The sequence below is a fragment of the Lissotriton vulgaris genome, chromosome 8 (genome assembly GCF_964263255.1).
Source record: "Lissotriton vulgaris chromosome 8, aLisVul1.2, whole genome shotgun sequence".
Lineage (NCBI taxonomy): Eukaryota > Metazoa > Chordata > Amphibia > Caudata > Salamandridae > Lissotriton > Lissotriton vulgaris.
The window spans coordinates 196,733,369-196,752,408 of record NC_141696.1 but is presented as its reverse complement, the minus strand read 5'-3'; the positions used below and the strand labels follow the sequence as shown (position 1 = coordinate 196,752,408).

The following is a 19,040-nucleotide window of genomic DNA, read 5'->3' as shown; positions in this document are numbered from 1 at the left end:
GGAGCCAGTGAAGGGAACGAAGAGCGGGTCTTGCTGATAGTCTATTGGTAGTTCCCATCAGAAGTCTAGCGGCGCTGTTTTGCACCGATTGGAGTTTGATGACTGCTGAGATGGGGGCGTCCAAATACAGAGCATTCCCATAGTCCAATCCCGAAAGTATAAGTGATTGGACCATTACTTTCCTGGCCTCAAAGGGGAGGAGCAGCAGGACCCTTCGGGCCATTCTAAGTAGGCCGTAGTAGAGGGCTGCCGTTTTCCTAGCCTGCGTCCTGAGACTCAGGTCCTGGTCCAGACGCCCAGGCTCTTGATTTCTGCTTTCGGGACCAGGGCTGGACCCATGCTTGGGGGCCACATCGAGCTTGGGTTGAAACTGAGAGTATTGCCTAAAATCATAATCTCAGTTTTTCCTTCATTGAGCTTAAGCTGGGAGGCGTCCATCCAGCTTGAGATGTCATTTAGACAGGTGTAAAGGGAATGGGTTTTTTGGTTAAGCCCGACGACAAATTGTGTGTCATTGGTGTAGGTTATCATCCGGATTCCGTGGGGGGCTACTGTGGTTGCTAGAGGGGATATGTAAACATTGAAAAGAGTCGGACTGAGTGATGAGCCCTGTGGAACACCTTTCAGCAGATGGGTGGGCTTAGATACAATGTTTTCTTCGAAGACCTGGAAGGTTCTCCCCTCCAGGAAGGAGGATAGCCAGTGAAGCGCCGTGCCATCCACATCCAAGCTCCTGAGTTGCCGGATCGAATGATTCACCGTATCAAATGCGGCGCTCAGGTCTAGGAGTAGAATGGCCGCTGGTTCGCCTGGACTTCCTGCTTTCCTCTGCCACCGCCAGCATTGCAGTATCGGTACTTTGGCGCGGTCGGAGCCCGGTTTGGGAGGAATGAAGCAGGCTGTGGGTTTCGAGGAACCCAGAAAGAGTTAGTTTGACGTGTTTCTCTGTCACCTTGTTTATAGCTGGTAGAAGGGATATGGGGTGGTAGTTGCCCAAATCCACAGGGTTCGGATTAGGCTTCTTGAGTAGTGCTTTGACCCTCGCCCCTTTCCATTTGGTGGGGACGATTCTAGAAGTTAGCGAGGCATTGATCACATTTATCAGATTAGGGGCTATTATTGGGGTGACCTGTTTAAGAATGTTTAGAGGCGCTGGGTCAGTAGGAGAACCACTCTTTACCATGGCCAGAAGGGTGACGAAGGTTTCCTGGAACACGCGATGAAAGGCCTCAAGAATTTGTTCCGGGGGGGCCTAGGTGGAAATCTGTCTGAGGGTGTAGGGGTTTGTCTTCATTACCCTTACCTGGGAGCGATTCCAGAATATGCTGGACCTTGTTGTTAAAGTACTCTGCAAGTTTGTTACATCGTTGGCCAGAAGTGTCGGGCGGTTCTTGGGGGGGGGGGGGGATAGGCTTTAAGTGATTTTTTGATGATGTTGAAAGTTTCTTTGGGTGAATTGGCCACTACTAGAATTCTACTCTCATAATAAGAGGCCTGGGCTTTTCTTAATTCAGCTTTATAGGCAAGAATAGCTAACCTATAGTCTTGTTTCTTTGAGGGTAGAAAATGTTTCCTCCAATGTCTTTCCTTCACTTTACTGTGCTGCTTTAGGGTGCGCAATTCTGGCAAGAACTATGGGGAGTTTTGAGGACCCGCTGTTTTTTTTATCTTAGTCTTTGGAAGAACAGCGTTGAGTGACACCTCTATCCAGCTGATAAAGTCCTCATTAGCTTTGACAGAGCAAGGGTTTCAGCTGGGTTTGGTCCTTTCCAGCACATGGGACCATTTCTCATGGGGGAGCTTGTTCCATGAGCGACCAAAGGCCTAGGAGGATTGCGTCCTGGATCTAATGGTCTGAGTCGACCAAAAAAGATTTATCAAAAAAAATGGTTCGACCACGGTAGTGGGATAGGGTCGGTTCCCTTAAGATCAGCTGTCCTTTAACATGCGTGGTTTGTCTAATTTTTTTAAATAGTTGGAGGGATGAAAGATCTCTGGACAGCTCGCCTGCATTAATGGCTTGCGGGTCATCAAAATGGAGGTTAAAATCTCTGAGGATCGTAAAGTTGGCCACCGCACTGGCCAGATTAATTGTAGCCTCCAGTATTGATTTATTAACAGCCCCTATTGATCCCGGGGTGCGGTAGACCAGGATTCCTGTAAATGCGAGAAGTGGGGAGAATTCGAAAGTAAAATGGACATTCTCGCAGTCTTCGGGAGGGTTGCCCAGGATGCAAAAGGAGAGCTGTTCCTTATGAACAATGCCAATCCCGCCCCCTCTGCCCATGAGTCGGTCAGTTCTTTGTATCACAAAACCGGGGGGGGGGGGGGGGGGGGGGGGGCTGCTTGTGCAATATCTGGCTCCGAGCTGGGGGTAACCCATGTTTCCGTAAGGAAAAGTACATCAGGGTCATGGTCTGTGAGAAGCATCCAGATCTCTGTTGTGTGTTTCGGCAGGGACCTGCAGTTGAGAAGTTGGATTCTAAATTCGTCCTTAGGTGGGGTGTAATCTAGCCTGTGCGTGGTAAGATCGTGCTTACAGTCTGGGCAGTGATTGGGAAATTTAGTTGGGGGGGGGGAAACATAGCCACACTTAGTTCCAGGGGCGCCGTTTAATTTTCAGAGCTGGGAGCTAGAGTAGTGCGGGTGGGCTGAGTTGAGCGATGCAGGGGTCTGGACCCTGGGCCCGGCAGGGCGCAGACAGGCTTGCCTTAGGTGCGCCCACTGCATTTTAAGTAGCTACGCTGCACTGGGTCCAGCAACTAGACCGCTGACCCGGTGGTGCCTAACGCGGAAGTGAACTGTCCCCGAACCCCTAGAGCATTGAACACAGCTCTATTCCCCGTACACGAGAATACAATGTTAAAATAGGTTAAACAAGCATTGGAAATGCAATAGGTCTCGGATTTATTTGAGTTAGAGCTAATGGCATTGTAAATGGCAATGTCTTTTAGCCATGTGTTATGGAGTGTATGCATGTGGTGTGTAATGGAATTATGTGGTATGGATTGGAATTGTTCACCCTGCGCACTCACTGCTCTGCACTCACTGCTCTGCACTCACTACTCACTACTCTGCACTCACTACTCACTACTCTGCACTCACTACTCACTACTCTGCACTCACTACTCACTACTCTATACTCACTACTCTATACTCACTACTGTGCACTCACTACTGTGCCCTCACTACTGTGCCCTCACTACTGTGCCCTCACTACTGTGCACTCACTACTCTGCACTCACTACTGTGCACTCACTACTCACTACTGTGCACTCACTACTCACTACTGTGCACTCACTACTGTGCACTCACTACTGTGCACTCACTACTCACTACTGTGCACTCACTACTCACTACTCTGCACTCACTACTCACTACTCTGCACTCACTACTCACTACTCTGCACTCACTACTCACTACTCTGCACTCACTAGTCTGCACTCACTACTCACTACTCTGCACTCACTAGTCTGCACTCACTACTCACTACTCTGCACTCACTACTCTGCACTCACTACTCTGCACTCACTGCTCTGCACTCACTGCTCTGCACTCACTGCTCTGCACTCACTGCTCTGCACTCACTACTCTGCACTCACTACTCTGCACTCACTACTCACTACTCTGCACTCACTACTCTGCACTCACTACTCACTACTCTGCACTCTGGAAACTCACTACTCACTACTGTGCACTCACTACTCTGCACTCACTACTCACTACTGTGCACTCACTACTCTGCACTCACTACTGTGCACTCACTACTCTGCACTCACTACTCTGCACTCACTACTCACTACTCTGCACTCACTACTCACTACTCTGCACTCACTAGTCTGCACTCACTACTCACTACTGTGCACTCACTACTCAGGACTCACTACTCTGGACTCAGGACTCACTACTCTGCACTCACTACTCTGCACTCACTACTCTGCACTCACTACTCTGCACTCACTACTCTGCACTCACTACTCTGCACTCACTACTCTGCACTCACTACTCTGCACTCACTACTCACTATTCTGCACTCACTACTCTGCACTCACTACTCTGCACTCACTACTCTGCACTCACTACTCTGCACTCACTACTCTGCACTCACTACTCACTACTCTGCACTCACTACTCACTACTCTGCACTCACTACTCTGCACTCACTACTGTGCACTCACTACTCACTACTCTGCACTCACTACTGTGCACTCACTACTCTGCACTCACTACTGTGCACTCACTACTCTGCACTCACTACTCACTACTCTGCACTCACTACTCACTACTCTGCACTCACTACTCACTACTCTGCACTCACTACTCACTACTCTGCACTCACTACTCTGCACTCACTACTCTGGACTCACTACTCACTACTCTGCACTCACTACTCTGGACTCACTACTCTGGACTCACTACTCACTACTCACTATTCTGCACTCACTACTCTGCACTCACTACTCTGCACTCACTACTCTGCACTCACTACTCACCACTCTGCACTCACTACTCTGCCCTCACTACTCTGCCCTCACTACTCTGCCCTCACTACTCTGCACTCACTACTCTGCACTCACTACTCTGCACTCACTACTCTGCACTCACTACTCTGCACTCACTACTCTGCACTCACTACTCTGCACTCACTACTCTGCACTCACTACTCTGCACTCACTACTCTGCACTCACCACTCACTACTCTGCACTCACCACTCACTACTCGGCACTCACTACTCACTACTCTGCACTCACTACTCTGCACTCACTACTCTGCACTCACTACTCTGCACTCACTACTCTGCACTCACTACTGTGCACTCACTACTCTGCACTCACTACTCACTACTCTGCACTCACTACTCACTACTCTGCACTCACTACTCACTACTCTGCACTCACTACTCACTACTCTGCACTCACTACTCACTACTCTGCACTCACTACTCACTACTCTGTACTCACTACTCACTACTCTGCACTCACTACTCTGCACTCACTACTCTGCACTCACTACTTTGCACGCACTACTCTGCACTCACTACTCACTACTCTGCACTCACTACTCACTACTCTGCACTCACTACTCACTACTCTGTACTCACTACTCACTACTCTGCACTCACTACTCTGCACTCACTACTCCTGCACTCACTACTCACTACTCTGCACTCACTACTTTGCACTCACTACTTTGCACTCACTACTCTGCACTCACTACTCTGCACTCACTACTCTGCACTCACTACTCACTACTCTGCACTCACTACTTTGCACTCACTACTCTGCACTCACTACTCTGCACTCACTACTCTGTACTCACTACTCTGCACTCACTACTCACTACTCTGCACTCACTACTCACTACTCTGTACTCACTACTCACTACTCTGCACTCACTACTCTGCACTCACTACTCTGCACTCACTACTCTGCACTCACTACTCACTACTCTGCACTCACTACTCACTACTCTGCACTCACTACTCACTACTCTGTACTCACTACTCACTACTCTGCACTCACTACTCTGCACTCACTACTCTGCACTCACTACTCTGCACTCACTACTTTGCACGCACTACTCTGCACTCACTACTCACTACTCTGCACTCACTACTCTGCACTCACTACTCACTACTCTGCACTCACTACTCTGCACTCACTACTCTGCACTCACTACTCTGCACTCACTACTCTGCACTCACTACTCTGCACTCACTACTCTGCACTCACTACTCTGCACTCACTACTCTGCACTCACTACTCTGCACTCACTACTCTGCACTCACTACTCACTACTCTGCACTCACTACTCTGCACTCACTACTCACTACTCTGCACTCACTACTCACTACTCTGCACTCACTACTCACTACTCTGCACTCACTACTCACTACTCTGCACTCACTACTCACTACTCTGCACTCACTACTCACTACTCTGCACTCACTACTCTGCACTCACCACTCACTACTCTGCACTCACTACTCTGCACTCACTACTCTGCACTCACTACTCTGCACTCACTACTCTGCACTCACTACTCTGCACTCACTACTCACTACTGTGCACTCACTACTCTGCACTCACTACTCACTACTCTGCACTCACTACTCTGCACTCACTACTCACTAGTCTGCACTCACTACTCACTACTGTGCACTCACTACTGTGCACTCACTACTGTGCACTCACTACTCTGCACTCACTACTCTGCACTCACTACTCTGCACTCACTACTCACTACTCTGCACTCACTACTCACTACTCACTACTCTCTACTCTCTACTCTCTACTCTCTACTCTCTACTCTCTACTCTCTACTCTCTACTCACTACTCACTACTCACTACTCACTACTCACTACTCTGCACTCACTACTCACTACTCACTACTCACTACTCACTACTTACTACTCTGTACTCTGTACTCTGTACTCACTACTCTGTACTCTGCACTCACTACTCTGCACTCACTACTCTGCACTCACTACTCTGCACTCACTACTCTGCACTCACTACTCACTACTATGCACTCACTACTCTGCACTCACTACTCACTACTATGCACTCACTACTCTGCACTCACTACTCTGCACTCACTACTCTGCACTCACTACTCTGCACTCACTACTCACTACTCTGCACTCACTACTCACTACTATGCACTCACTACTCTGCACTCACTACTCACTACTCTGCACTCACTACTCTGCACTCACTACTCTGCACTCACTACTCTGCACTCACTACTCTGCACTCACTACTCTGCACTCACTACTCTGCACTCACTACTCTGCACTCACTACTCACTACTATGCACTCACTACTCTGCACTCACTACTCACTACTATGCACTCACTACTCACTACTATGCACTCACTACTCTGCACTCACTACTCACTACTCTGCACTCACTACTCTGCACTCACTACTCTGCACTCACTACTCTGCACTCACTACTCTGCACTCACTACTCTGCAATCACTACTCTGCAATCACTACTCTGCACTCACTACTTTGCACTCACTACTCTGCACTCACTACTCACTACTCTGCACTCACTACTCACTACTCTGTACTCACTACTCACTACTCTGCACTCACTACTCTGCACTCACTACTCTGCACTCACTACTTTGCACGCACTACTCTGCACTCACTACTCACTACTCTGCACTCACTACTCTGCACTCACTACTCTGCACTCACTACTTTGCACGCACTACTCTGCACTCACTACTCACTACTCTGCACTCACTACTCACTACTCTGTACTCACTACTCACTACTCTGCACTCACTACTTTGCACGCACTACTCTGCACTCACTACTCACTACTCTGTACTCACTACTCACTACTCTGCACTCACTACTCTGCACTCACTACTCTGCACTCACTACTTTGCACGCACTACTCTGCACTCACTACTCACTACTCTGCACTCACTACTCACTACTCTGCACTCACTACTCTGCACTCACTACTCTGCACTCACTACTCTGCACTCACTACTCTGCACTCACTACTCACTACTGTGCACTCACTACTCTGCACTCACTACTCACTACTCTGCACTCACTACTCTGCACTCACTACTCACTAGTCTGCACTCACTACTCACTACTGTGCACTCACTACTCTGCACTCACTACTCACTACTCTGCACTCACTACTCTGCACTCACTACTCTGCACTCACTACTCACTACTCTGCACTCACTACTCTGCACTCACTACTCACTACTCTGCACTCACTACTCTGCACTCACTACTCTGCACTCACTACTCACTACTCTGCACTCACTACTCACTACTCTGCACTCACTACTCTGCACTCACTACTCTGCACTCACTACTTTGCACGCACTACTCTGCACTCACTACTCACTACTCTGCACTCACTACTCACTACTCTGTACTCACTACTCACTACTCTGCACTCACTACTCTGCACTCACTACTCTGCACTCACTACTCTGCACTCACTACTCTGCACTCACTACTCTGCACTCACTACTTTGCACGCACTACTCTGCACTCACTACTCACTACTCTGCACTCACTACTCACTACTCTGCACTCACTACTCACTACTCTGTACTCACTACTCACTACTCTGCACTCACTACTCTGCACTCACTACTCTGCACTCACTACTTTGCACGCACTACTCTGCACTCACTACTCTGCACTCACTACTCACTACTCTGCACTCACTACTTTGCACTCACTACTCTGCACTCACTACTCTGCACTCACTACTCTGCACTCACTACTCTGCACTCACTACTCACTACTCTGCACTCACTACTTTGCACTCACTACTCTGCACTCACTACTCTGCACTCACTACTCTGTACTCACTACTCTGCACTCACTACTCACTACTCTGCACTCACTACTTTGCACTCACTACTCTGCACTCACTACTCTGCACTCACTACTCTGTACTCACTACTCACTACTCTGCACTCACTACTCTGCACTCACTACTCTGCACTCACTACTCACTACTCTGCACTCACTACTCTGCACTCACTACTCTGCACTCACTACTCTGCACTCACTACTCTGCACTCACTACTCACTACTCTGCACTCACTACTCTGCACTCACTACTGTGCACTCACTACTCTGCACTCACTACTTTGCACGCACTACTCTGCACTCACTACTCACTACTCTGCACTCACTACTCACTACTCTGCACTCACTACTCACTACTCTGTACTCACTACTCACTACTCTGCACTCACTACTCTGCACTCACTACTCTGCACTCACTACTTTGCACGCACTACTCTGCACTCACTACTCACTACTCTGCACTCACTACTCACTACTCTGCACTCACTACTCTGTACTCACTACTCACTACTCTGCACTCACTACTCTGCACTCACTACTCTGCACTCACTACTTTGCACGCACTACTCTGCACTCACTACTCACTACTCTGCACTCACTACTCTGCACTCACTACTCACTACTCTGCACTCACTACTCTGCACTCACTACTCTGCACTCACTACTCTGCACTCACTACTCTGCACTCACTACTCACTACTCTGCACTCACTACTCACTACTCTGCACTCACTACTCTGCACTCACTACTCACTACTCTGCACTCACTACTCTGTACTCACTACTCACTACTCTGCACTCACTACTCTGTACTCACTACTCACTACTCTGCACTCACTACTCTGCACTCACTACTTTGCACTCACTACTTTGCACTCACTACTCTGCACTCACTACTCTGCACTCACTACTCACTACTCTGCACTCACTACTCTGCACTCACTACTCTGTACTCACTACTCACTACTCTGCACTCACTACTCTGCACTCACTACTCACTACTCTGCACTCACTACTCTGCACTCACTACTCTGCACTCACTACTCACTACTCTGCACTCACTACTCTGCACTCACTACTCACTACTCTGCACTCACTACTCTGCACTCACTACTCACTACTCTGCACTCACTACTCTGCACTCACTACTCTGCACTCACTACTCTGCACTCACTACTCTGCACTCACTACTCTGCACTCACTACTCTGCACTCACTACTCTGCACTCACTACTCTGCACTCACTACTCTGCACTCACTACTCACTACTATGCACTCACTACTCTGCACTCACTACTCTGCACTCACTACTCTGCACTCACTACTCTGCACTCACTACTCTGCACTCACTACTCTGCACTCACTACTCTGCACTCACTACTCACTACTGTGCACTCACTACTCTGCACTCACTACTCTGCACTCACTACTCTGCACTCACTACTCTGCACTCACTACTCTGCACTCACTACTCACTACTCTGCACTCACTACTCTGCACTCACTACTCTGCACTCACTACTCTGCACTCACTACTCACTACTCTGCACTCACTACTCTGCACTCACTACTCACTACTCTGCACTCACTACTCACTACTCTGCACTCACTACTCTGCACTCACTACTCTGCACTCACTACTCTGCACTCACTACTCTGCACTCACTACTCTGCACTCACTACTCTGCACTCTGGAAACTCACTACTCACTACTGTGCACTCACTACTGTGCACTCACTACTGTGCACTCACTACTCTGCACTCACTACTCTGCACTCACTACTCTGCACTCACTACTCTGCACTCACTACTCTGCACTCACTACTCTGCACTCACTACTCACTACTCTGCACTCACTACTCTGCACTCACTACTCTGCACTCACTACTCACTACTCTGCACTCACTACTCTGCACTCACTACTCACTACTCTGCACTCACTACTCTGCACTCACTACTCACTACTCTGCACTCACTACTCACTACTCTGCACTCTGCACTCACTACTCTGCACTCACTACTCTGCACTCACTACTCTGCACTCACTACTCTGCACTCACTACTCTGCACTCTGGAAACTCACTACTCACTACTGTGCACTCACTACTGTGCACTCACTACTCTGCACTCACTACTCTGCACTCACTACTCTGCACTCACTACTCTGCACTCACTACTCTGCACTCACTACTCTGCACTCACTACTCTGCACTCTGGAAACTCACTACTCACTACTCAGCACTCTGCACTCAGCTGGTGGTGTCTGTGTGTGCATGGCAGTGGTGGTGTGCGTGTGTGCATGGCAGTGGTGGTGTGCATGGCAGTGGTGGTGTACGTGTGTGCATGGCAGTGGTGGTGTCTTTGTGTGCATGGCAGTGGTGGTGTCTTTGTGTGCATGGCAGTGGTGGTGTCCGTGTGTGCATGGCAGTGGTGGTGTGTGTGTGTGCATGGCAGTGGTGGTGTACGTGTGCATGGAACCTACTTGCAATCAGACGTGTTGGTTGTCACCAGAATGCTTCGTTACTGCTGCCGGTAATGCTGCTGGATGCTAGGACGTGAAGAGCACACCACTCACTTGAGTCGGGTCCAGCAACTTTTTGAATATCCGACCTCACTTCCTTCCAGAGGAGGATGCGAGGTCACAGCCACGACACACATAACCACTGCCCGGGTCTCCATACTATTAGGCAGTGAGTCAGTGTTCATCTTTCTTTTCCCGCTCGCCAGCAGTTAAGTCACCCATTCTTTCAACTCAGTTTGATTCTGGTGGTTAAGTGACACCGCGGGAGCATTTCTTCATCGCTCCAGCGGTACTTAGTAATCGTCTCGGGCGGCATCAATGCTGTAGCGGCTGGGAGCCGACAGAGGGCGCACTAACAGCAACAGTCAGTGAGGTAATAAATAGCATGTGAATAAATGTGACATGCAGTAGACACGGCCCTGATAGGTAAGTGCCGGTGCTAAGAACCAGAAAGCACCGGCACAATTAGCAAAGCACTCCCTATGTACTGGCGACCTTAGGCCTGCTGCTTCAGCTGCGGGGGGCGCGCGCAGCCCTGAACGGCGGCTGCGCGCGAGCACTAGCACGCAATCTGAGAGGCAGGGACGGCACGCGACTGGGGCAAGCCGGTGTGTCCTGTTGAAAGAGGGTGCCCCTCCTTAGGCGCTCGGTGACTTGTTGGGGGCCTGTTGACGACTGTGCACCTGCCCGTCCTTGTGCAAGACAGTCTGTCCAGTGCTCACCCTCATTTGGCGAACGTCACCATGGAGCGCAAAGACACGCCGAGACGAGGTAGGAAGGGGGGTGGGGGGGGTGTCTCTGTGTGTGCTTGCGCATGCGCTGCGGCGAGGGGGGGATGTTCTGTATGTGTGTGTTTGAGTGTGTGTGGGTGAGTGTGTGTATGTGCGGCGAGGGGGGGGGGGGTCTGTATGTGTGTGCGTGCGTGTGAGTCTGCTTCCAAGGAGCCATGGGAGACAGGAAGCGCGCGCGACCTGATCCCAGTTCCAAGGTTGCGCGTGCACCTCGCTTGTCCGTCTCCCTTGACTCCTCGAAAGCCAGAATGATTACAAAAGAGTCTCGGAACGACAGATTGCTTCGCAATCTGTTCGCAGTTCCGAGACCTAAAAAGGATTAGATTGCGTTGTTGAGAGGTTTTGAGGCGCAACAGCACTGACCTGTAGCCACACTGAAATTCGAGTGCTCTGCTTCCGGCCCATGCCAATTAGCACGGTCGCCTCCCAGCGCGCGTTTTAAGTAGCTACGCTGCACTGGGTACAGCAACTAGACCGCTGACCCGCTGGTGCCTAATGCAGAAGTGAACTGTCCCCGAGCCCCTAGAGCATTGAACACAGCTCTATTCCCATACAGAAGAGAATACAATGTTACAATAGGTTAAAAAAAGGATTAGATTGCGTTGTTGAGAGGTTTTGAGGCGCAACAGCACTGACTTGCACCCACACTTGAACACGAGTGCTCTGCTTCAGGCCCGTGCCAATTAGTGCAGTCGCCTCACAGCGCGCGTTTTAAGTAGCTACGCTGCACCGGGTCCAGCAACTAGACCGCTGACCCGGTGGTGACTAATGCGGAAGTGAACTGTCCCCGAACCCCTAGAGCATTGAACACAGCTCTATTCCCAGTACACAAGAGAATACAATGTTACAATGTTAAAATAGGTTAAAAAATGGATTCGATTGCATTGGTGAGAGGTTTTGAGGTGCAAAAGCACTGACCTGCAGCCACACTCGAACGTGAGTGCTCTGCTTCCGGCCCATGCCAACAGTGATACAAACTCTTCTTCAGGAAGTACAAAGCTCCTGTCTTGCAAAAGCTTTGTTAATGATGGGAAATAAAATAGGAGTTGTGCACTTTGGGGCAGATTTACAAGCCCCTTCTGCCACTTTTGGGTCACTTTTCCCATGTTAAAAGTGACGCAAAAGTGGAGCAAGGGGCTTGTAAATCTGCCCCCTTGTGCTCAACTCTTAATGCAAATTAACACGCCTGTTACACCTTTACACAAATAGTGTGCATTCATTGACCTCATGCAAATAAAGTTTGCACCATGAGTGTGCTTTTTATGAGTGCCCTTTTCACACCTTGGTGGGAAATAACAGAGATGATCGTATGACACCTCTAACTGTACCTGTTTGAGGAACACTAATTTCTAATTCCCTCCAACAAATTGTTGCACCCCAAAACTTGGCCTTCAGTATCTACAGATACCCAAAACACTTGTGGATTGCCAACCCAACGGCAACCTCCCTAACCACTAGATTGAAGGAGAGATCTCCGTTTTGTTGACCAGGTTAATTGTGATGTACTTTCGCTCCATGGGCTCCTTAGCACCATCCCTGAGAAATATATACTTTTATATAGTCAAAGGATATTATGGTTCCTATTAAATAATTCTACTTTGCAAGAAATTGGGTTGCTGGCTGACTAGGTGTGAACTCTGGTCAATCAGCAACCCTGATCCTTGTAAAGGTAAGGCAAAAGCAAACCTCAAAATAATGTGTGCTTAGCCCCACAGTAGCTTTGTACAGAACAGTCAAGCTTAACTTAAAAGACATGTGTAAAGTATTTGTGCAACACTTCTTACAGTAAAACAGTGAAAACACCACACATGAAGATCCCCACCAGGTTAGAAAAACAGAACAAACTTTAATAAAAGAAATCCAATGAGTAAAACTGGAGATATTGAATTTTAAAGTTTTCTGAGAAAATATTGCGGTATAAGTGGGGCTGTGCCTAGATTCCCCCCCTCCCCCCTATTCCTGTCAGAGATGGCCCATCCAGGCACACCTAAGCTCCCTATTGTGTGTGGCTGTCTAATAGAAATTAACAAAGCTCAACTGTCCGATGCGCCAGTCATGTGCCAGAGACAGGAACTAAATGGCTAAGGCACAAAAATGCCAACTTTCTAAAAGTGGCATTTTTAGAATTGCAATTTAAAATCCGATTACATCATAAGTTAGGATTTTAAATTTGATTCCAAATTTGATTCCAGAGACACCAAACTTGAATCGGTTATCTCATACCATTTGGAAATTACATTTATAAAATGTGATAAGGCAACTCCAAAGTTTTTATATGGGAGAGATAGGCCTTGCAGTTGTGACAAATGAATTTGAGTTTTTCACTACCTGGACATGTAAAACTTAAAAGTACATGTCCTACATTTTGAAATACTATCCACTCTACCTTCTGGGCTGCCCAGGGCCTACCATATGGAGGTCTTATATGTATTAAAAAGGAAGGTTTGGGCACAGCAGAAGGTTTATTTTGCCAGGTCAGAATAGTAGTTTAAAACTACTCACACAGGCTCTGCAATGGCAGACCTCTAGTCTGCAAATTCAGTTAAAAGCCAGACCTATCGGTGTTGCCAGAGCTGCAAATAAGCTTATTGTGAATTTCAACATCAGTCCAGCAGCAGCAGGGAAATACTGGGCAAGCTAAATCTTAACAGTTGTCGGGTAAAAGGAGAAAGATTTATTCGGTTTGAAGAGAAACCAGTAGTCTGGTGGCTGACTGTGGTTGCAACTAAGTCCAAACAGTCATTCCTCTAATTGAACGCATTTAGAGGAAGGACCCAGTGGTGTCACTAGCAGTGCATTTGCCCTCCGGTAAATTGAATAAATGTGTCTTGCAGTGGAGAAACACAAGGACTGCTTTTTGTATACAATGCATGTATGAGATGAAGAATTGCATATGACACAAAGTATGTTTAGGTTTACTTTACTAATGTAAAATATTTCCTTATGCATTTCAATTGAGTCTCTTCTTAGGGGCAGAATAATGCACCAAAAAAGCCTTGGCGAGGCATGAGAGATGTGTACCCCTCAGGGCTGATCTAAGACATGACTGATGCTGTCTCAAACCAATGGCTGAAGGGGCCAACCCAAACAAGCCAATAGCTGAAGGTAGCTGACCACTACTCTGTCAAGGCAGACCTAAAACATGGCATCTCTCCTATAGGGAACCAGAAGCACAGCAGGCCATTCATGCAGGGTCACAGGGGCAGCTGTCAAAATTGGCACATTTTTCTCCTGGCATGTTATCCCTTTTGAAGTAAAGTAACTGCAGCACGTTTTAACTTGCACTTTTTTTTCTACTCACAGTAATAAAGTTTGTTTCTGACTTAGGAAATCATTACCTGTGTATCAAGGGACCCCCTGTATGACATCATCCTTTCGTTCTTTTCTCTCAGTCTCTTGGCTTTCTGCGAAGCAAGTCTGTGGAAGGAAAGACACGCCATGTTAGAATCATACATGTGGCATCCATCACCCTCCTGTATCTAAACAATGCAGCTAAAGGATGCACATGTACAAATCATGGCCATTTAAGCATCGGTAGAGGCAACAACTGAGAAACCGAGCTTAACAGGACTAAACATTCAAAGATACAGAATTATTTTCATCAGAAAAGCTAAAAGATGCACTCTATGGATATCTGTAACGAGACGAGAGTTCACATGTTGTACCCCTCAACATGGTGCCTGGTACAAGGTGCATGAATTTGCACTAAGTGCCTTTTACAACTGCAGGTTTTGCTGCGGCCCTTTTCCTGGGCCGCAGCGCAAGCCGCAGTTGAAAAAGGCACTTTTTGACCGCCTGCACAGCAGTCCTATCATAATTGGGCTGGTGGGAATTATTTTTATCAGAAAAGCTGAAAGATGAACCATAATGTTTACAACCTCAGCTGCACTCTACGGATATCTGTAACGCGACAAGATTTCACATGTCGTACCCCTCCACACATCCATGCACTGTGTGCCAAGCACCACAGGGTGCCTGGCACAAGGTGCACTAAATGCCTTTTACAACTGATGGGGTTTTGCTGCGGCCCTTTTACTGGGCCGCAGCGCAAGCCGCAGAAGAAAAAGGCACTTTCCGACCGCCTGCACGGCAGTCCTATCATAATTGGGCTGGTGGGAATTATTTTCATCAGAAAGGCTGAAAGATGAACCATAGTTTACAACCTCGGCCGCACTCTACGGATATCTGTAACGCGACAAGAGTTCACCAAAACAACAGTCTCCCTCCCAACCCTCACGCTTGTGGTTTTGCTGACTTTCCAGTGAACAGCCTGATTTCTAATGCTAGCCACTGACCAGAAACTAAGGGGCTTAGTGAATCCCATATTAAAAGTGAAGCACCGGCGGCCTAAATCTGCTTAGTTTCCTTCTACCTTTGAATTAATCCTAGTAGCCTATTTCCATGGAACAGAAATCATGCATGCATGTAACCCTTTGCAATTCCACTGGTGCATCTCGCTAGCAGAATTGAATACATGGACATTTTGAACACACTGTTGGGTATCTCTCTGAAGCCCAGGCTTCAGATCTCTGTGGATTAGCTCTTTATAATACATAGAAGTGACGTAGTTAGTGTGCAACTTGTTACAATGGATTAATTTAAAATAGTTGGTGCAGAAGACTTTTCCCCACAAACTAGTCTCTGTTCCATTACCCATTGGTAGAGTTAATTCCATGATAATTTCCCTGATTTTCTGCACATGCGTGAGGCAATCTAAAGCAAGAGGGTGCTATACCAAACAAATGGGTCTCCCACCTGCAATTAATATTTCCAATTTGGGGCTTAAATTGGCCGAATCCTTTGGGGTATCTTGGAATCCATCCCATAGTTCCCTCGAATGGACTAGCTCTAACCCAGAGGCCCCAGCACCATCTCAAATGTCTTGCTCATGTAGGGATATGTAGACTCAGGGACCCTGACCATGCAATGGTCAAGGTCAGACCCCGATGAAGAAGAAGTTGCTCCAATCGCCACCTTGGACCTATGTTCAGTCTGCTATAGGTCTGTGCAACGTCTATGGTATCTGTGCATCAGTGTGGGACACAGTGGTGAATTTTGCAAGGAAACCTCAACCTGGCAAATCTAGGAACATCCCAGGAAGAGATGATGGTCAGACTTACTCTTCAGACAGCTGCACCTGCTCCAGACGGTCAAGAATCTCCTTGTCTTGCTTCATCTTTGCCTCTCTATTCTTTCTCCACTCCACATCCCTATTGAGGGTTTTTAGATATTTCTCTTGCTTCAGGAACGCTGGTGGGGTGAGTGGCCTTTTCAGAAGAATGAATGAATTCTGAAAGAAAAGGGGATATTTTAATGAGCACATTTCACATTATACATGCAATGAAGCTCATAGTGGTGGTCATCTACATTTCTGTATTTGCCATGCTCAGTCAAATCTGTTTTACAGCAGAACTGTCTGAAACTAGCAATGTGTCCTCAAACAGTATATGTTCCCTGAACGCCAGCCCTGTAGACGTGGCCATATACTTTTCTGTATGAGCTATGCCTAACCATAAAGGTAGTCTGTTTAATTATGTCCAGTTTCAATCTTCTAATAAGCCCCAAAGCATACCAGGTTATGTCATCATTACTTGTGGTCAGCAAGTATGGCTTTGCCAATGCATAGCAGGGCATTTCTCTGTTCTACTAGGATTCAGTGAAGCCACCTCGCCACGTAATGATGCTCGCCAAAATGATGCAAAGAGCCCTTTCATTGCCCAATAAAGGCACTGCACTCTTGTTAGAACTGGCTATTTCTGGTTGGCTAAGGCTGACGCCAAAGCTAGGCAGAAACCACCATTCTAGTCAGGGCAAGGGAGTCACACGCCAAGATAACCCCTGCTCACCCCCTGGTAGCTTGGCACGAGCAGTAAGGCTAAACTCTGAGTCAATGTGTAAAGCATTTGCGCTAGCACACAACAGCAACAACATACTAGGCACACCACAAAAGGAACTCAACACAAGGTTATTATAAAATAACTTTTGTATTGTAAAACACATCAGATAATATCACACAAAATACATGGTGCCAACTGGCACAGGCAATATTCACAAGGGATTATGTACAGGACAGGGACACATGGGCCACTGTCAGAATCAACACTTTTAGAAATAGAATAAGTATAGCACAAGATAACAGTTATAAATCACAACCAGTAACTACTGGTAACGGTAGGTACACACTACGCAATACTAATAACCATAGGCCTAGATCACGCATGGACACATAACCTCTCTAGTCTAACTATACTAGGCAAAACACCACCACCTAAGAATAAAATACATTTAGGGGTATACACAAGAACACATTACCCATGATGCATAAAACACATTCAGAGGAGTAGTAAAGGAAAAACACATGATGCCTAAAAACATTCAGAGGTGTAAGACAAGGGAAACACATGATGCATAAACCTACACATTCAACGGTGTTCAGAACAAAGCACATGATGCAATAAAATACATTCAGAGGTGCAGCGCAGGGAAAGAAAGGAAGACACATGATGCCTAAAAACATTCAGAGGTGCAGAAATAACACATGATGCAAGAAAACACATTCAGAGGTGCAATAACCACACAATTGCGCAAAACTTACATAAGCCACCACCTATGCAAGTCCCTAGGCCAACTGGCCTTGTTGGGGCTAAGACGCCCTGTGTCCAAATGTCAGAGCGCTGCCATGCAGCGCCAGTCCAAGCACAAGCCTAAACTTAGCAGGTGCCCACTACTTGCTGGGCACCTGAGGACATCCCAAAACCTAAACGGTGCAACTGCCCACTAATTGCTGGGCAGCTGTGAGTCCAAACTGCGACAGGGACCTCACTGACCCTTAGGCGCAAACTGCGCCCACGCTGGAGCCACACAGGCTCTGAAAACCCATATGCGCAGGTCATAGCCATATGTTGGAGCCACACAGGCTCTGAAGAAAATAACATGTCCATGGAGCACTGTGCTCCTAAACTAATGGTGCGCAAACTGGGGTATCACGGACCCCCCCCCCACTGGGCCCTTTAAACAAATATGGCCCTTTCAGAGCCACACAGGCTCTTGAGACAAATAAATGTGCCCCCAAAACTGGAGCTCTCCGGCTCTGAATTCACCTATGCGCCGGAGCTCACTGGCTCTTTAAGTAATCAAAAGCTGTTCCCATCGTAGGAGCCACGGGGTCCTCTCTCTGCAAAATTGGTGGGGCGGCTAACTGCCATCCAGGGCCGCCCTGACTCAGCACCCACCACGGCTGCTGAACACGGTCCCCTTCCCGGCCCCGACTCACCAGGCTCCAGGGACTTGTCGAGCCGCTGCCGCTGGACTTCTCTGCTGGGGCTCCCTCCAGGACACGGGAGCCCCGCAACGCCTCGCCTCC

General features: G+C 47.9%; 1 protein-coding gene across 1 annotated transcript in view; it reads right to left on the bottom strand.

Annotated features, from left to right (window-relative positions):
• Window positions 1-19,040, bottom strand: part of CCDC81 (coiled-coil domain containing 81) — a 296,640-nt gene that overhangs the window by 39,830 nt on the left and 237,770 nt on the right. Inside the window, exons 11-12 of the mRNA XM_086933975.1 lie at window positions 16,798-16,967; window positions 15,016-15,094 (exon numbers count right to left, since the gene is read on the bottom strand). Of these exons, the coding sequence (XP_086790101.1) occupies window positions 15,016-15,094; window positions 16,798-16,967 (249 nt within the window). The remainder of the gene's footprint in view (window positions 1-15,015; window positions 15,095-16,797; window positions 16,968-19,040) is intronic.